Here is a 19,269-nt window from a genome sequence, read left to right as displayed (position 1 = left end):
TTGGAAAATGCTAAAAATAGTGGATTCAGTGCTGAACAGAAACGATAAAGCCCAGCCTACCCGAATCGTTATATTTCAATTATAGACACTATATGGAATTATTCTTGTTGTCATTGATTGGCTGAAAGAAGAGAAATCATTTATTTATGATATTTCCATTCTTTACTTTCCATTCTGATTCGTCGTCGCCTCTGTATATTCTCTATTGTTGTTTGCAATATTCACCAACTCTGATAACCAAACAAGAAAAGAAACCGAGAAACAAGAATCCACAACCAGATCGGAAAAACGTTTCAAAACCATTATAAAAGTTTTATTTCAGTTCAGTTCAGCAAATTTCGTTCGAACCGAAATCGAACGAAAAAATTTTGAATTTGATTAGCAAAAAATATATTGATTCACGCAATTCATTGAACAGTTTGAATTAGTTTTGCCAATTTTATCTGGTGATTATGGCAATGACCATTGATAGTGAAAAATGTTCAATGAAAAATTTCATCTCATCATTTGCACCGTTTGATTGATTTTCATTACTATCATCGTCTAATAGCGTGACATTAATGAATGTCACATATTTATTTTCATCAAAAAAACCAAAAATTCATTCTTTCCTCATTAGATGTGTTTAATGTTTTATGACATCGGTTCGCGGGAAATGATCATTTTTTTATAAAAAAAATAATATCCTTATTATTTACAAATCATAGTGAGTGTGTGAAATATAATCTTGTGAGAAAACAACAATGGATCATTATTCATATTTGAATCAAAGTTTTGATCCAACCACTTGTCCATTATCATCACCAATGGACACGATTGGTTCGGTCAATTGCCAATTAACGTGTTCAGGCGGTTATCCGGATCTTAGTTCATCGTGTTCTCAATTACCATCAGTTGGTTATGGTCGTTACACGAATTCGGTGATGGCACCACCAAATCCAATGAATGGTATGTCCAGTATGCGAACCAATACAATAACTGGCCAATCAGTAGCTAATGCTCCAACATCAATGTCAATATCAAGTCGTATGTCGGTGGCAGCGGCTGCAGCTGCTGCTAATCATCATCATCATCATATTGCCACCGGTGTTGCTAGTGGTGGTGGTCATCGAACACATCATAACGATCATATTCAAACACCGATGTTTCAAACCGGACTCGGATTGCAAAGTAATTTCCATCATTTTGTTCTCTATCTCTTTTTGATCCAAACTTAACTCGATAACTTCTTTTTGGTTGTAAAAAATAGATTTTCCTTATAAAGTAATGGTCAATGATGTGACGAATATAACTGAAAAACGTAAACAAAGAAGAATTCGAACAACATTTAGTTCATCGCAGCTGAAAGAATTGGAAAAGGCATTCCAAGAAACTCATTATCCAGATATCTACACACGTGAAGAAATTGCATTAAGAACCGATCTGACTGAAGCTCGTGTTCAGGTAAGTGTCAAAATCGATTATTTTGGGTGAAAGAGAGAAAGAGAGCAAAATGTGAAAAATGAGAAAAACGGTTCCCATCGATTTCTCAGCCTGCTTTTGCTTTGTTGTTGAATTTTCTTTTCCATGTGAACTGAACAAACCAACTGAGAATAGGGCAGGTGCTATTTTGAAAATTGAAAATTTCTCCAGAGACATTCGAATGTAATTGAAACAAAAAAACATGTCCAACATTCTGTGATGCCAAGGCATGTTGTATACAGGAATCAAAACACGTGTCACAAGTATACTCTTGACATTTAGCCATCAATTGATAACAACACGTGTCAACTGTGCCTTCCATCACGAATTGCTGTACCTTAGCACGCGCGCACATAAACACAAACAAACAAAACATCATTGAATTTATTATGAGTAAGAAAAAGAGAATGAAATATATGAATGGGACCGCCGATCACGCGGCGATAATTGTCGGCGTTGTAGTAATTGTCAATACACAACACAATCATTTTGTTGTATCTTTAACAACTATTTACGTTGGTTTTTTTCGGGAAACAAATTCCCTTCAACTTTAGCAGCAGTAGTAGTAGCTACCGAATGATATGATAGTTTTCTAGGACGATACAAAACCATGGTCAAGATGATGATGATGTCTTCTTGATTATTTTGACGACGAATTTTGTTTGCTACAAAACACTATATGTTCATTTCGCTAGTATTATGACACGTGGCAAAGTCAAATTATCATCATTTTTTTCGTCTCCACTTGATGATGAATCAAACTAAACTTGGCAAAAAAGAACAATTATACAAAGGGACCAGAAAAAAACAAAATTGTTTTGCCAGACACAGCAAACAGAAAAAAGAACAATGAGAAAATGCATCACGATTCGATCATGATGATGATGATGGTGGTGATAATGGTAGATGCTATTTGGCATGGCCATTTGTCTCCATTCCAGAAGGGGAAAGCAAAAGGGAATGCAAGAAAATTGAATATCCTGATTGTCCGTTAATCGCAATATTATAGCCACTTATGCGTTTTCTGGCTTTGCTTGTTGATGTTTGATGTTTGTTTGTTTGGATGCAATTTTCATCACACAAACAAACAAACAAACAATTGCCAGTTGACTTTTAATCAAACTAATGGATTTGAATAATTTACAACCATACAACAACTACCGATCAACAACAACAACAAAAGAAAAAGGCCACAACTATAAACATCCTACAAACAAAAATAACAAATGAAAATTTTCTAAACTTGTTAGATTTTTGTTTGCCGAAAACAACAACAACAATGCTAAATGGATTTAGCCATTATGATTGGTGCCAATGATGATGATCGAGAAATTGGACATTGTCATTCACTCTTATATTGAATGATTCATTCATTTATCGAGTTTAATTTTCTTAAAAGTTTGTCCATCCAAAATCAGTGTACGACAATGACAATTGTCAATTGGATTCATTATCATCATCATCATCATCATCGTCATCATCGTCATCATCATCTGGTATTGTGTATTATTTGTTTATGTCACACTCGAAACAATCATAGAATTTTTTTGAAAAGCAAAGCAAGTTTGTCGCAAGTGTCACCCATTTATGTTTATTTTCATTCACCCTATATATATTTGAATGGCCTATTGTATTCCGGAGTTTATTCGCAATAACAAGCAAAAAACAACGAATGTTCATTTCACGATAAATGAATGATTGATTGAAATGTAAATGTCACCGATTTAGAAGTTTTTTGTTTCTTTTCTTTTCCGTTCTCAACTAACAAGACCGGGTTGTGTTGAAATAGTTTGTTTGCACTTAATACAACAAAAAAACCTTGACACCTGGACTCACTTGTCGTTTTGTCGTCGGGTTTTTTTGTCTGTTTGAATTGGAAAAAAAAATTGAGAAATAAGTTTTCAACACAAGGAGCCACGAGCCATTTTTTCGAAAAAAAGACAAATCGACAAGAATCGTGGGGTGCCAACAAACAAAATATGAAGATGTGAAGCATCAGATGTGATAAATTGAAAATGTAAACAAAACAAAATTGTATATTTTCATGACGTTTTGTATCTTCATCGTCGTCAATAAAACTATTCTGCCTAGCAAAACCATAATCAGGCACGTAACGTAGAATGAAAAAAAGTTTAATCTTGTTATCAAATTAGATGGAAAAATGAAATCAAATAGAAAAACAGCAAACATAGCCATCATCACCCTGATGGTGGTCGATTTTGCTGGAAAGATTGGGTCACGTCTATCTATACGTGTTTCAATAGCTCGTTTTGGTAGGTTAACACACTGTTTTCATTGGGGTTGAAAGCAAGTGTGAAATAGAGAATTCTAACGAACATAGCTTGCGGCCAATAGTCATCATTGAAAATGAAATTTTTTAGGCGATAATTTTGACGCCTTTTATTGATTCGAGAAGATGGCAAGTTTCCACATTGTCATTTTCATCTGGATTTATCGGGTTTCCGACTTGTGTTTGTTATTTGCACAGAATAACAAATTGATTTAACAATTCAATTTGTTTATTTGTTTAATAGTCAAATAACAAATTTGATTCGATCACATAATCATCCATACATGATATTTGTATCTCATCTAAATCTCTAGGTATGGTTCCAAAATCGTCGTGCAAAATTTCGTAAACAAGAGCGTGGTGTGCAAAAATGTTCATCAAATAATGGATCCAACAACAACAACAATAATAATAATAACAATAATAATGGTAAGTTGATTAACATTTCAGAAAGTAAAAAAACCAAATTCGTAGGTTCGAATCAATGATAATCAATTTGTTTTTTCGTTTGTTTGTTTGATTTGCATTTGGATTGGTCAATACATACAGTAGCATCAAGTACGATGACCAACAACAATAGTAGTAATGGATCGCAAGCAAAAGGAAATAACAACAGTAATGGTAATAATAACAATTCTATCGTGGCTGCTGATTCCATATCAACAACCACTCAAAATCCAGTATCACCTGTGTCACCTATGACAGCAGTAGCCGTTTCATCTTCAAGTCCAGAATTGAATGTTAATCAACAACAACAACAGCGACAACAACAAAATGATTCAAGTATGATGGGAACCGATGATGTAAGCATTACATCGTCAATGGTTGACCAGATGTCTCCTTTTTCCAATGAATTTCGACGAAGAATTGAAGTTGCCGTAGCAAAAGCTAAACATTTGCAACAACAACAGAAATGTGGCGGTGAAGATATTGTAGGCACAACTACATCGGCATCTTCATCATCCGCATCATCATCATCGTCTTCAATGACAAATGATAATGAAGCAATGTCTTCGGTAACAATGACCAATGGTGATCGATCAATTATTGCCGACAGTAATGGTACTAATGGGGAAAACAATAACAACAATATTGTTGTACACACATCGTCACAATCGCCAATCGATCAACAAAGTAATGATTCTTCATCATCAACATCCGATTCTTCTCTTTCATCGAATGGCTCAATTTCATTAACAATGACCGGCGATAATAGTGTTGGAGGTGGTGGTGGTGGTGACAGTGATGGTCAACGTAATGATTGTAAGTAAACAATAATTGTAGGGAACGTGCTCAATTGTTAATGGCGCCCATTTATCATGGTTCAATATTTTCTTGTTTTTTTAAATAAATGTAGTGTGTGTAGTCGATAGTTCACCTTTGATGAAAGTTATGCGTTTCATTTTAGTTTATATTTATCATATGCATATTGAGAGTAGTAGTAGTATTTGGACTAACGTTTTGTTGTTATTCAGCATCAAGCAATTAGTTAATTAATTGAACAGAAAACAAATCTCAATGTTATGGCAAGATTTGTCTGGCTTTAGTGTTCGTGATTCATTTTTTGAGGATGTAATTAATGATAGATAGATTGGCCTTGGCACGAGCCAGATACCAAGCAAAATATTGGCAATGATAAGTAACAAAAAATAGTTCGGTGTGATCATAAAATATGCAGAATGATGATACACCAGCAAACCACATCATCATCATTATGATAGTATATTCTAAATGACTGATGGTGATAAGCTCCCCAATGAAGCAATTCTAATGATTGCATTGTTCTATTTATGCAACAAACAATTCAGGCAGTCAACTCTATATTAAGAATAAAATGAATTTTCTAGACTCAGACATAGATTATGGATTTAAGTAACCAGTGCTGTGTGTTGATAATTAATCAAACAAAATAAACACGTAGTGCTTTTCTTTATCTGGCCTGTTGTTTCAAATTTTGTTGGTAATTTTGTTGAATAGCAAAATCTGTGCTGACATTGATGATGCCTTCAGCCAATAATAATCATCTAATGTCGTCGAATACACCGACATCGACTTCGAATATGATGCTTAACAACGGCGACAATGGTTCTATGCTCAAAAATCCTCATCTTCATCATAATCACCATCACAATCATCACCAACTTAACCAACTTAATCATCAAGCCATGTCGCCTGGCATGTTGTCTCCAACAATGGCCAAATGGATGTCCAATCACCATGGATCAATGTCAGCATCGCATCATCATCATGATCATTCGTCTCCGACAGCTGCTGCAGCCGCTGCTGCCGCACTTCTCACTGGAACCGGTAATCATTCCCATCATTCACATTCGCATGGTCATCATCCTCATTCCCATCATCTTCATCACCCTCATCATCATCATCCAAATCAACACCAATCGATGATTCAATCACCAAATATGGTACATCCACATCATACTAACGGAGGTGGCGATTCTCCTTTATCAATCAATGTATCTGCTCATCAAATGTCTGAAGATGCAAGCGCTCTAAGTTCCAAACTGATCATGGCATCCATGGCGGCTGCCAATTCTCATCACCATCATCAACCATCGATCACATCGCCTTGTCTTGGTACAGCGGCAGCAGCAGGTTTTCTTCCTTTAGCCGGTGCTGGACCACCACCCCCACCAACGCCTTCGGTTGTAACAAGTGGATGTAATGGTCAAAATAGTTCAGCAGCAGCAGCTGCTGCAGCGGCTGCTGCGGCTGCCGCAGCCGGACATTTACATCATCACCATCATCACCATCATCATCATCACGGTGAAACGTCGTATCTAAATCCATTGGATTCTACTACAAAGCATCATACATCTAATCTACCGACGCAAATATTTTAGTTGGGAAATGATGATTACATCTATTAGAAGATTAATTCAGATAGAACATTTTACAAGTTATTTTATACTACAGACCATATAGCAGCCACAATCATCAACATCTGGTGTTCAGCATTTCTTTCCTTTTCGAAAATAAAGAATTTCATCATCAGCATCATCTGGTATTTGTTGTTTGTGTTTTCATCTTCCTCCTTCATTTTTTTTCGACTTTATTCTCAGAGATTAATTTTTTTCCCTGACCAAACGAACGGTTTGTTTGAGACGGAGAAAAAGAAATAGAAAAAAACTGATAGCAAACCAAGCAAAAAAAGAAGAAAAAGAGAAAAGAGAAAGAATACATATGTGATGTTGTTTCCTGTCCAATCTGATGACATAGTTCATCACTCATTTTTGTTCTTTGTTCGGTTGGGCGTATTACATAGTTGATTGCATTTATCCACCATCACCAAAATCCCCAAAATATAAAATATTTCTTTTTTGTAGAATTTCTTGACTTGATTGTTCATTGTTGATTTATATAAAAATAATGAACATTTATAACAATTTTTCCTTTTCAATGTTAGACATATGAACGGACATTGAATTATGTCTTTTTCTTTTTTAGTCACTAACACACACACATCCACATCCACATGGGCATTGTATTTATCATTTTTCATTTTTGTCAAACAAACAAATCTGATACAATGTTTAAATATTTTGAAAAAATTGATAAAAATTCTCAATACAAACAATAATTCAATTGAAAAATGAATAAAATTTTTTTGTTTTGAAATTGAAATGAATTATTTATCTAAGTTATTCAACAATAATGATAATGTTAATGATGATCGATGAATATGATGATTAAATCATGTCATTATCATTTCACAATAATGGTGCTTTCTCATCTCAATAACAATAATTCCAAACCAAAAACAAATTATGATGAAATATTACTCAACAAATCAATGCTGCCGCACACTAAATCACATCATCTAATGATGATGATGATAATGATCAAGCCAGTGATGATCATCATCAACCAAAAATCACATCTATATCATCTATATCATGTTTGTCTAATTTAATATTCAAATCCTTTCTCTCTCCCTATAATGATGAATATAGACCAAAGTTTTCAACATCAGCATCATCACTGTAGTGTAATCATCCGTAATGAATGTTTGAATTAAAAGAATTGTCAATTCTCTTTTCTATCCAAAATTTCCCCTTTCTTATTTCGCTTTTTACCCTTTTGTTAACTAACGAGTTAAGCTTGCTTATTCCCTTTCTTTTCCTTTTTATGATCTGATGAACATCCTCAGGCTTTTCATCATACAGCAACTCTTTTTTTCTTTCGATTCCTATTTTGTATTCGAAATCCGAAATCCAAAAAAACAAAACAAAATTTCAAGTAAAGAAACTGAATTATGCAAATTGCAATCTTCTGTGGAAAGAATTTGTGAAAAAAACAAACTAAATTTCCAAGTTCATATTTGGCTACATTGAATAGAACATTGTTTTCATCGTCATCATGGAAACTGCACACACATTGAATCAATGATCAAATCAATCAAATTGAAAAAACATCTTTTTTTGCTAACCAAAGAATTCAATCGACAATAATTTAGCCCAAAGGATTTGCATATCAACAATCATCATCAAATCGATGCTTATGGTAGCCAATTTGAAAAAAATTGTCAAAAAAAAATTTAACAAATTTCCAGGCAGTGGTTTTTCTTTACCATTTTCTCTCTCTGGTTAGCCCGACAATACCATTACAAATTCATTGATTGTGTGTGTTTGATGGTTATAATTTTTCTCCTTGATTAAATTGCAACCAAAAAAGTTTAGCTTCTAAACAAGTGAATGAATCTTGAAAATTAAATTAAATTAAATTAATCGATTAGTAAAGCAGAGCAGCACAGTCATTCAGCTAGTCAGTTGATTGAAATTGTAAATGCACACAGAGTGAGAGCCTTGCATGAATAAATCTAATGGAAAAACTATATTCCTTGCCATTCGCTTTGCCTGGCTGTTTATATATTGATGACATTGATATTGTTTGCAATAGAAAAATCATGCCAGCATATCATCCACCCCTACACATGAATGATCAAAAATTATTTCTGCTGGTCAGTTTTCATTCGGTTGTGTTGACCATTTAATGTTATTTTCCCTTTCTATCCAGAAACCAAACAAAAAACAATCGCAACTTGATTTCGATTTCGTACCACCTACAAAAGGATTCTTGAGATTCTTTTTCCACTGTTTTCGCTGGCCCGAGTAATTGATGATTCAAAGATTTAAAACGAGGTTTTGTTTCTCCTTCTTCTTTTTCCTATTCTTATTTGGCTTGGCCGATTTGTCTTAGTAATGATGATGCCCAAACACAACAATGCTATCTTGATTGTCGTCGTTTTTTGAAAATGCTGACGTTGGTCAAAGAACATTGTTGTTGTTTTATTTTCATGGATAATTATAATTGTCGGTCGATATTAATGTTGTTGGATGGCTGGTGAACATCATCGCATCGCACAAATCAATGAATCGTTTTTTGGTTCACAAATTCTTCTGTCAAGTATAATTTGATCCGGCCAAACAGAGAGAAATGCTGAACTGAACCCAAAAGTGAACCGAAGTGATTCTAATTTGACTAGACAGCCAGTCACACACACACACAGGCTTTTTTCATGTGACACATCTCAAGCTCGAGATATATTTTCAACCAAAAAAAACTAATAGCAGTTGGTGGATAAAGTGAACAACGAAAAAAATCACTTGGCTATCTGGATTCTTAGGAAATTAAAAAATGAAAATATCAATGAAAATGGTTGACGCTGAACCGAAAAAATAATTTTCTTGTTTTGTTTGAAACTCCACCCAATTCACTATATTCATTATCAAATGGATATATCAAACATTGTTGGTTGGTTGGCTTGTTGACGATTGTTCGGATGAATAATGATGATGATGATCCATAGACCATCTTCATTATGATCTACACGCGCTTGCGTTATTCCAAAATCCTTGAGGCTTCTCAACTTTTTTTTCGAACTAAAGTGGACAAAATTTTTTTTTCTCTCTCTCCAGAGAGATTATGAACTTGATGTTTGGCCAAACATAGCCATCCGAAATTACTATATCTGATCTTTATTGTCCAAACACTTTTCGGATATTTTAATTTAATTAACAACAACAGAAACTAAACTTCAATTCCTACATGCAGAATTTTTCCACCAGAAAAAAATAAAGCGGGAATCAAACATCATTCGAAACAGCCAACATCTTTCAACTGTTGTTATCGGGATTTTTTCATTGAATCAATCAATCATATTTTAAATATTTTTCTATAGAACCGGACATGATCAATTGCTTGGAATTCATGTATTTAAACATGTAGCATTGTACGCCATCTGGTTATGAAATTTACAAAATCATATTCATGAATATCACATGTTTTCGAATTTATTTTTCTGGCTCAAACAACAATACAACAATAACACTACATTCAATTACAATTTAGTTGCATAATTGAATGTTTTCAAACAAATACCATATGCAGAACATGAATGCTGATAAGATGAATGGAAATATCCATGATGATGGTGATCAATCTCACAGTGATAATGGATCGGCTACCAAAAATGTTGTTTCAGCTAAATTAACACATGGTCCGATGGGTTTAGGTGAGTTTGGAATGTTTTGAGTGGATGTTGTTTTTCGATTTTTTTCTTTTGATTCGATATTGTAGGTGATCCATCCGATCGAACGCTTAGAAAAGTTGAAATCGAAGTAATGATACCGAAATTGGTGCGTGAACGTTCGAAAATTTACAAATGTTCGGAAGAAAAGAAAGGTCTGTTTTTCAATGGTTGTTTGATTGTGATTTGTCTAACTTTTTACTTTGCTAACATGTTCTTCAGCATTCGATCAATGTTGTTTGGACAACGCTATGGCAATGGTGTTCAAATGTCGTGAGGAAAATAATCGTTATCAACAATGTTTGAATCATTGGTTTAACGATAAACAATTCGTAAATGAATGCAAAGAAATCTACCTCAAACAACGAGCCGAATTTCGTTCGACTGGTATCAAACGTAACAGAAAAATCGGTCACAATAAGGATGCGAATAATAATGATGCGGCCAATCAAACTGCTTAACAATTATTATAAAAGCTCGGTCAATGAGCATTTTGTTGTTGTAATTGATAATAATGTAGAATTTTGTATAATTGATGAATGTTGTACAGTGCCCTTAATGATTATTGATTCAAATTATATCATCCAAATTGATTTCGAATGTCATTCGTTCTATATGAATAGCTCATCACGATGGTTTGCCAACACACACACTGCAGTGAGACTGTTGTGTTGTCTGTTTTGTTGATATTGATTTTGTTTTTGGCCATATTGCTATATTGCTATATTCTTCTATCCTGAAATTTGGCTATCTTTTGGTAATTTTGTCTTGTTGATTGTTTCTTTGAATTGTTAACAACATACACTCGGCGATCGATCAGAAATAAATGCAAAATTGGCAAAGAATGGCTGCCGATCGCTTGACTCAGCTACAAGATGCTGTGAATCTTCAAGCGGAAAATTTTTGCAACAGTATTGGCGTATTACAGATGTATGCGAAAGAATCACCATTTGCTGAATTGAATAGCATCAACAAACAAAATCAACAATCATCACAATCCTGTAATGCGACCAACAATCCAGCCAATAGTGATGACAATATCAATTCATCCTTGCTCGATGCTAGTTCCACCAAGGATCACAAAGTATCGGCCACATCAAGCACACCATCTAAGTCATGCCTGAATGGATCAACATCCACCATAATCGGTTCATCTCCACATCATCCACCTGGCAAAGAAATTCTGGACAAATTATCCACCAAAACAAACAGCCTAACATCATCGAATGAACATGAAAATAGCCAACTATTTGCCCGTCTGATTGCCCGAACAGCCAAGGATATTGATACGTTAATTGAATCATTACCCAATACGTTCGAAACAGAATCCGGCTCATCTGACATACATTCCGGATCTATTAGGCAACTGGAAAACGATAATGCACGATGCATAGTTGAACTAGAGGCTGTCATCAGACGTGGCGAAACATTACTCGAACTAATCCAAAATGCTTTGGATGAAATTGCTCTAATGCAAACTCTTGACCGTATCTAATATAAGCATCCTTTATTCAATCTTATTCACATCATATTACACACACACACTTTAACACCCTCTTACTTTCATTTATCATAATAAATGTTTGTGATACCAGTTACTGATGAGCCAAGCTATAGAGACAGTGCATCGTGTACAATTTATCCATTCATTCACTATTCACACTTAACTATTAAAATTGATTTGATTCCATAATATCGATTGTAAAAATCAAAAATTAAAGTTTTTTTTCTTCAATTCAAATTGCATATTTTTCAATAGGCTATTTCTACGTTCGATCGAATTGAGGGGTTGATATAGAGTATTTGTTTTGATTGTTTTGATATTGGACGAAGCTTCGATATTCGATTCCTATCATCAAGATGGCTATCTACAATTTTCACATATTTGATGGCTCCGGTAATTGTTTGTTTTCGTTAACACCATCGGATAAATCGACAGAAATTCTGTATGGATTCCTATATTCGTTGAAATCATTCGTACAGCGTATATCCCCTTCATTACAGATGGATAATAATTTTTTCTTCTATCAAACATCGGATTATAATCTGGTATTCTATGAATTTGCTACCAGCATTAAATTTGTATTGATAACATCATATGATATGAAACGTGATAGCCAATTCTATCGGGAAATGATGATACAATTACACAAACGAGTCTATGTGGAATATCATGTGAAAAATGCAATCGCATCCTGTAAAACAATCGATTCACAATTGTTTAGACAACAATTGACCGCATTCCTTGCACAAAACATTAAACAACAAGCCTAACAACATTTTTCATTTTGTCATTATTTCATAATTCACTTAATTTTCAAAGCAAAATAAAAACTTTTAAAAAATTGGCAAAAAATCAAATGGGTTGTGTTTGTGTATGTGTGTGTATATTGGTTAATCATTGAAAAAATAACAAACTTGAACATCTCAAAATAAAGATAACAAACAGAAAAAATCGACTTTTCTGTTTATTAACATGAAAAAAACGGTGGCTAAGTATATGTGTGATATATGATGGAATGATCGATTCCTGTTAATGGTCAATGTGCCTGACATTATTTTTAGACTAAAAAAACAGAAACAGAAATTGTTTACAAGTCTCTGTGCATCATTATGATTATTATTTTATGTTATGTAGTTTAATATGGCTGTACAAAGATTAAGAGTATCAGTGCATTCAAAAATAAGAGAGAGAGAGAGAGAGAGGTCAATATGGATGGATAAATTTATCCGATTGGGTTTCGATTCGATTGATGTGTGCTAATCATTGGTAAATAGATTGGTCATGGATGTTTTCATTTATGCAGATAACCATCACGCCATAATTCGTAATTAAAATCGGGTTGTGATGCACACGGTATTTTCGGATTATGTGTGGATATTTCTTCGAATGGGCTTACTTGAATAGTATCCATATGAGTTGTTTTACAAATCAAGTTGGCCAATGTAGCTTTTTTACGAATTTCCTGTAATTGAGCTGTAATAAATTGACCATTAGATGATAATCAATGTGCAATATTGATGACTTTTACTTACCAGGTGTGAACGATCCCACTTCACCACCATGTTCAAAATAGAAACGATCACCATATTTCCAATGATAAAATTGAATGCCTATTAAACAACCAAATGTCGGACCGACACGTGATCCTTTCAGATGATACTCCATCAATCCGCCAACAAATGGATCAATATCACGATAATGTCTATAAACCTTTCTTAATGATTTTACTTTTTTGGCAGGCATAAACTTTTCCAAATCTTTCCACGAATGAACTTCATAACCAGTACAATATTGCAATAGATAAACATAGGCTGGTATTCCATGATCACGACCACGATTCACATTAATCGAAAACAAATCGACGATAGATGGTCGTCTTGGATTGAAAAATAGAAAATCCTTTATATCAATAACACCATAAGGATCAATGTTCTTGGCCGATTCGGCTAATAAGCCACGAACAATCGGTGTAATCTAGCATTCAACAATAAAAACATTAACATTAATTTGTAGTTTGTAATCAAATAACCTACTTGTCCTTTCCAAACTTCAACCATGTTGAAAAAACGATCCTTGAGCATGATGGTTGTTTTGTGAACATGATTATCGTAGATTACTTTATAAAGTGATCGTGTTTGACTATGTCCAAAACGCATAGCACTAGTACCGGATTCCTGAATACTAGATGGATCAATATGTGGATTGTATTTAGTATAACCATGGCTTCGAACATTCAAATGAAAATATTTCATTAATCGTTTGCCCAACACTAGCGGAATGTATTCATCAAAATGGATTTTAACTATTTCGGCAATCGTCAAACGTCTATGGGAGAAAATGAATGAAATTATGTTGAAAAATGTCTGTCTGATTATATGGCTTATTAATTATATACCTGGCCTCTTGGAATAGCTGTTCATCATACCAATGGCTATTGACCAAATGAAGTCCAGCAGCATGATGATTATGGCGTTTAATGATCAAAGTCTGCAACGATGCAATAAATGGATTTTGATTGCCTCGCATACCATCACCAGTACGGAAGCAACCAATGTTGGGTTTATTCAATGGTGGATTACATGGTGTCAGATCCAATGTATCTGTGTCATGTTTACCGCTCATTGGCACCATTCTGATTTCACCATTTTTGGCAAAATCTGTCAACAATTGTCCGCCAATATAGGTTCGTAATGATTCCGAATTGTTGATGAGATTACCGCCATAAACATGAGAAAGATCTAATAATTGAGTGGCAGCATTCATTTGATTTCTAGGTCCCAGACTACAAGTATTACAAGCAATCGATCGAACGGTATTCAAACAAATTTGATTAAACATTTCAGTCGCTTTGTTGGGAATGAAATTAGTGATTGGTAAACATTCCGGATGTGGTATCGGCACTTTATTGCCAGCTGGATCCAAAAATACATGACTTGGTTTATATGAACTGGCAGCCTGTGCCTTTGTAGCCGGATTTACTAATCGACAACAATCGATTGCCAATCCTAAATTCTGTATAGTACGATAAGTATCGTGAGCCACAACTTGTCCCCATGATAAATGTAATGCCGATAGTGATGGATCGTTCAGATCTAAATCGGGCATCAATAACTGCGTAATCAAACGAGGTGACGGTAATGGACGATTGTCGACACCCAAGCGAATTCGATGAATACCGTCAGCATAATCCGGCGGTAATAATCGTCGATAACAATGAAACGATGAACCAAGATTAGTATTCATCAGATTATTACATTTGCCATCGATGCGTCTGTATGGTTCATCCGGATGACAATAGGTTGTCAGCGAAACTGGTGATTGCATTTCACAATATTTTTGCTTTTTCCATGGATTCGGTGGTATTTTAACTTTGGGCAATTTAGTGGCTATCATCTTACGTGATAAACATTTCCTTTGATAAAATAATTAATTTTGTTCATTATTCATCTGAAAACAAGGTCATTTTCCTATCTGATCTACTAATATTATCAATCATCAATTGATCAAGTCAGAAAAGAAATTGAGGCCATAACCATATTTGTCATTTGTCATCGATAGAGGATGGCGAACACACCGCATCTTATAATCGATGATAACTATATTTAAAGTGTATTCAAAACATGTTACATTTACTCATTGCAATCCATGATATTTTTGTATTTTCCGAAATGTTTCAGTCCTCACAAACAAAAACAAAAATGGTTCATGTTTTTCAAGTTTTCTTCACATTTCTAATCATTTTTTCTAATTCGGAAATCACTTATCGGTTTATTTAAATAGCAAAAAAAGGGAAAGCTAAATCAAAAAGGGAGATGCGGATGCTTTTATCGAAGAGTCCAATTCAATGATTTTGTTTTTTTTTGATTTCGTTTCAGTTGAAATAAACATGTTTTTTCTTTTAGCTACCGAGATTATCATATTACTACTCAATTTATATCCGGACCAAAAAAAACATCTTTACTTCTTGCCTCGAAGCAAGCAAGCAAAAAAATTAACATTAAACAATTTGATCAGGTGGTGGTGGACAATTTCATGAAAAAAACAACAACCCCGATCAACATCATGAATCAATCGCACTCAAACAATCACGATCATCAATTTTTTTGGATCGATAAATTGATCGAAAACAAGAAAAAAATTAAGAAATTCAAAAATGAACATTTTCAAAGTGTGTCTTCTTCGTTTAATTTTGTCTTTGATTATTATCAAATTGGAAGAAAGAGAAAAAACAAAACAAAATGGTAAACATCCAACCAACAACAACGCCGACGATCATCATCATCATTTCTTTAGGCGAGAGGAAATTGAAATCAACAAAATTGAAAATCGACTATGAATTATTACTACATGTAATATCTGTATATATTTTGTTGGTTGTATAAATAACTTTTTTTGATTTTAACTTCATAACCCATGCTATCTGACTGAAATAGATGATGATGATGATGTTATAAGATGATAATGATGATTAAAGATTTTGTCCATTATCAATTGGATATGTTTGTAATAAGTCATGTTTTTTGCTTGAAATTTTTTTTGATTATAATGACTTGAATAACTTGAGCATCATCATCACCACCAATAATAATAATGATCATCATGATATGTTGTACACAACAACAACAAAAAACATGAACTGGCGAAAAAAACTGAATTTCATATAATAGGTTAGGTTGACTCCCTTCGCTTCATTTATCGACAAGCATAAAGAAAAATTTTTCATTTTTCCTTCGGTTTTTGTCTTGGTCACATTTTCAATGAAATGGACCCAAACAAACAACCCGATTGCCCGATATGATCATCCTCAAACAAACAGACAAAAACAAACAAGCCCACTTATGGATATCATTATCGATGCGAACAAAAATTAAAATCAAAAAACAAAACAAAAAAAGATCCAACCCTTTTTTGCATATTTTCTTCTAACTGTTGTTGGTTGATTGTTTCAACTGTGATCACTTGTGATTTCAAATGAAGATAGTGACTTTTTTCTCCTGTTTTCCAATGTATATATGCATAACATTGAGAAAAATTGAAACAAATCAGATAAAAGGTCAGAAAAATTAAAATTCACCAAAAACAATGAATGGTCAAAATAGCTAAAGAATATTTTGTTTAGCAATTATAATTTTGTTTTTAAGTTTAGTAATTTTTTTTCTGGTGAAAAAAAAACAAAAACAAACCATAACGAAAACTTAGTAATCAATTCATAACAAACTAGGTTAACTATCATTCGAAAATTGATTATCTGGACATTGATTTATTTTGGGTTTTTGGTCAATTGGATATTTGAATTTGTTTGTTTTTTTGCTTTTTTCTTCAAAGTCAAACTTGAAGGGACAATTTTTAAGCAAAAAAACTGATAATTAGTCATCAACCTAACCTAAGTGAACTATGAATCATAGTCATAGTCATAGTCATCAACCTAACCTAAGTGAACTATGAATCATAGTCATAGTCATAGTCATCAACCTAACCTAAGTGAACTATGAGTCATAGTCATAGTCATCAACCTAACCTCACTCAACTATGAATCACAGTCATAGTCATAGTCATCAACCTAACCTCACTCAACTATGAATCACAGTCATAGTCATAGTCATCAACCTAACCTCACTCAACTATGAATCACAGTCACAGTCATAGTCATCAACCTAACCTCACTCAACTATGAATCACAGTCATAGACATAGTCATCAACCTAACCTCACTCTACTATAGATCATAGTCACAAATGATAGTGAAAATTTAATGAAAAAAACTTACTTATTTTTCAAAACTTTGGTGACAAATTCATTATATTTGGAATGTAATGATGCAACATAAACATAGGCACTAAAATTCAAACCACGTGGATCACTTGCCAAATATTCTTGATTAGCACGTTCATATTCTTCGATTTTTAAGCCGGCTTTTTGAAAAGCATAGCTCATTTCATGTTCGCCAATATCAACATCATATTGATGACCATAATGGCCGTATTGATCATCATGTAAGTGACAGTTATCTTCATGCGGGATGATTGAGGGACGTTTTAAATATTTTTTAAAAATTGTCGATAATTTTGGCGAATATTCATTGCGATAATCAAATCCATCATAGCCATTATCGAATTCGGGCAGTACACCGGGTGCAACAGCAAAAGATGATTCATGATATGTTGCTGATGGATCCGCATTATGTAATTCATAAGGATTAACACCAGATAAATAGGAAAACGTATCGCCCGATTCTATAATGTTTGATGCGGCTGGATATAAAGCTGCTTGTATAAATGTAGAACAATAAAATATTATTTCAATCACAATCATTATGCCAACCATATTTACATGGTTCCAATTATCTGTTCTTTTCACCATTCTTTCTGTTTAGTTTTTTTGTTGTTGTCGAAAGAAACGAATACTTTTGCTTATGAAATCACTACTAATTTTTCTTTTCACCCAAAAACAAACAATCAATTCATGAAACAAAACAAACACACACCAAACACAACCAACATGGATTCTTTGTATTCTGAATCTTCTTCGCTATTCACAAAATTCAATAGGAATCGGAGGGTTTATTATTTGAAAAATTTATCTTTAAATGGCAAACATCATCCATAAATGTTGTTTGAAATGTTGCCGGTTAACATATGGGAATAACACACACACAACACATCATCATCATCATTATCGAAGACTAGACTGAAGAAATAGACAACTAATGTTGCTGACTTTTATGCATTGCACATGTATTGATCAGTAGCAAAAATGAATGAATGAATCTTTTTTCCTTCCTTGCATATCTGAATGTTTTTAAATGGATAGATACTTGCTGTTGTATCTTTCACTTACCTTCATTTAACCAACTTTTTTCCATTTCCCCCTCCCCTCCTCCCCAAAACATCCAATCCATTTCTAAAGAGATTGCATTTACTTTTTCTTTTTTTCAAAAATTGCTTGTTGTTAATTTCAGAACAAAACTAGACTATTTGGGTGATCCAAATGAACAACAAAAAAGAAGGCGCCAAAATCAAAACTGATAAACATAGAGAGAGATAGAGAGAGAGAGAGTGAGAGATTTCTTCTTGTTTTTGGAACAGTCTTTCCGAACATCCGAAAACAACAACAGTAGAAAAAAATTTTCGTCGCTGTTGCTGCAATGGCCATACTTTTCTTCATCACCAATCATCAATGTACATTGCTCTTTTCTTTTCTTTTTCAAAATCAAAATCAAAAAAAAATTAATTTAAATTAACTTCATATACATTGTATATGAATGCAAGCGGGTAGGAACAATAAAACGGAGAGAGAAACAAATTGATAAAGAGAACAAGAAAAATGTTATGATTCAAACAAAAACCACCAAAAAACAAAATCCAATAAAACCTGGTTGAAAACAGCAAGCAAAAAAACTGCAGCTGCAACCTAAAATAATATGTATGACGGTAGGTGTTTATCAAAAAAGGGCGGAAAGTTTTTATTT

At 33.7% G+C, this 19,269-nt stretch overlaps 5 protein-coding genes across 7 annotated transcripts; 4 read left to right on the top strand and 1 right to left on the bottom strand.

The window, feature by feature from the left end:
* Nucleotides 1-234: 234 nt before the first annotated feature.
* Nucleotides 235-7,387, top strand: LOC113797094 (uncharacterized). 3 transcript variants are annotated; one of them, XM_027347421.2, is made up of 5 exons: nt 235-1,170; nt 1,250-1,443; nt 4,066-4,164; nt 4,300-5,014; nt 5,729-7,387. In XM_027347421.2, the coding sequence occupies exons 1-5, from the start codon at nt 744-746 to the stop codon at nt 6,610-6,612; spliced, it is 2,319 nt and encodes a 772-aa protein (XP_027203222.2). In that variant the 5' UTR covers nt 235-743; the 3' UTR covers nt 6,613-7,387. The 3 variants fall into 3 exon arrangements, with proteins under 3 accessions (XP_027203222.2, XP_027203221.2, XP_027203220.2); XM_027347420.2 differs by having other exon boundaries at nt 4,066-4,180; nt 4,304-5,014; XM_027347419.2 differs by having other exon boundaries at nt 238-1,170; nt 4,066-4,180; nt 4,301-5,014.
* Nucleotides 7,388-10,045: 2,658 nt separating this feature from the next.
* Nucleotides 10,046-10,898, top strand: LOC113797083 (COX assembly mitochondrial protein homolog). The gene is made up of 3 exons (XM_027347403.2): nt 10,046-10,283; nt 10,349-10,453; nt 10,521-10,898. Exons 1-3 carry the CDS (start codon nt 10,133-10,135, stop codon nt 10,757-10,759), a joined length of 495 nt encoding a protein of 164 aa, XP_027203204.1. The 5' UTR covers nt 10,046-10,132; the 3' UTR covers nt 10,760-10,898.
* An 84-nt stretch (nt 10,899-10,982) lies between these two features.
* Nucleotides 10,983-12,033, top strand: LOC113797082 (mediator of RNA polymerase II transcription subunit 21-like). Its single transcript, XM_027347402.2, has one exon. It carries the CDS (start codon nt 11,125-11,127, stop codon nt 11,791-11,793), a length of 669 nt encoding a protein of 222 aa, XP_027203203.2. The 5' UTR covers nt 10,983-11,124; the 3' UTR covers nt 11,794-12,033.
* Nucleotides 12,034-12,071: 38 nt separating this feature from the next.
* Nucleotides 12,072-12,659, top strand: Bet5 (blocked early in transport 5). The gene has a single exon (XM_027347404.2). The coding sequence runs from the start codon at nt 12,159-12,161 to the stop codon at nt 12,570-12,572; it is 414 nt and encodes a 137-aa protein (XP_027203205.2). The 5' UTR covers nt 12,072-12,158; the 3' UTR covers nt 12,573-12,659.
* Nucleotides 12,572-18,548, bottom strand: LOC113797081 (peroxidase-like). The gene is made up of 5 exons (XM_027347401.2): nt 17,569-18,548; nt 14,198-15,214; nt 13,836-14,127; nt 13,335-13,776; nt 12,572-13,275 (listed from the first exon to the last, which is right to left on the bottom strand). Exons 1-5 carry the CDS (start codon nt 18,159-18,161, stop codon nt 13,094-13,096), a joined length of 2,526 nt encoding a protein of 841 aa, XP_027203202.2. The 5' UTR covers nt 18,162-18,548; the 3' UTR covers nt 12,572-13,093.
* Nucleotides 18,549-19,269: the final 721 nt, after the last annotated feature.

Source organism: Dermatophagoides pteronyssinus, unplaced genomic scaffold (genome assembly GCF_027571235.1).
Source record: "Dermatophagoides pteronyssinus isolate colony J.1.1.1.1 unplaced genomic scaffold, Derpt_VIB-CSIC_2022.12 sq0005, whole genome shotgun sequence".
NCBI lineage: Eukaryota > Metazoa > Arthropoda > Arachnida > Sarcoptiformes > Pyroglyphidae > Dermatophagoides > Dermatophagoides pteronyssinus.
Note: the sequence above shows the minus strand (reverse complement) of the source record. Positions and strands in the feature narration are given on the sequence as shown.

What these genes read in the sequence shown, in the direction of transcription:
- LOC113797094 (XM_027347419.2), top strand. Translation starts at nt 744, where the DNA reads ATGGATCATTATTCATATTTGAATCAAAGTTTTGATCCAACCACTTGT. An exon ending in AACCGGACTCGGATTGCAAA is followed by an intron (nt 1,171 to 1,249) that starts GTAATTTCCATC and finishes TGTAAAAAATAG; the next exon opens with ATTTTCCTTATAAAGTAATG. An exon ending in TGATGGTCAACGTAATGATT is followed by an intron (nt 5,015 to 5,728) that starts GTAAGTAAACAA and finishes TTTGTTGAATAG; the next exon opens with CAAAATCTGTGCTGACATTG.
- LOC113797083 (XM_027347403.2), top strand. Translation starts at nt 10,133, where the DNA reads ATGTTTTCAAACAAATACCATATGCAGAACATGAATGCTGATAAGATG. An exon ending in ACATGGTCCGATGGGTTTAG is followed by an intron (nt 10,284 to 10,348) that starts GTGAGTTTGGAA and finishes TCGATATTGTAG; the next exon opens with GTGATCCATCCGATCGAACG. An exon ending in ATGTTCGGAAGAAAAGAAAG is followed by an intron (nt 10,454 to 10,520) that starts GTCTGTTTTTCA and finishes CATGTTCTTCAG; the next exon opens with CATTCGATCAATGTTGTTTG.
- LOC113797082 (XM_027347402.2), top strand. Translation starts at nt 11,125, where the DNA reads ATGCAAAATTGGCAAAGAATGGCTGCCGATCGCTTGACTCAGCTACAA.
- Bet5 (XM_027347404.2), top strand. Translation starts at nt 12,159, where the DNA reads ATGGCTATCTACAATTTTCACATATTTGATGGCTCCGGTAATTGTTTG.
- LOC113797081 (XM_027347401.2), bottom strand. Translation starts at nt 18,161, where the DNA reads ATGGTGAAAAGAACAGATAATTGGAACCATGTAAATATGGTTGGCATA. An exon ending in ACCAAAGTTTTGAAAAATAA is followed by an intron (nt 15,215 to 17,568) that starts GTAAGTTTTTTT and finishes ATTTTATCAAAG; the next exon opens with GAAATGTTTATCACGTAAGA. An exon ending in AGTGGGATCGTTCACACCTG is followed by an intron (nt 13,276 to 13,334) that starts GTAAGTAAAAGT and finishes AATTTATTACAG; the next exon opens with CTCAATTACAGGAAATTCGT.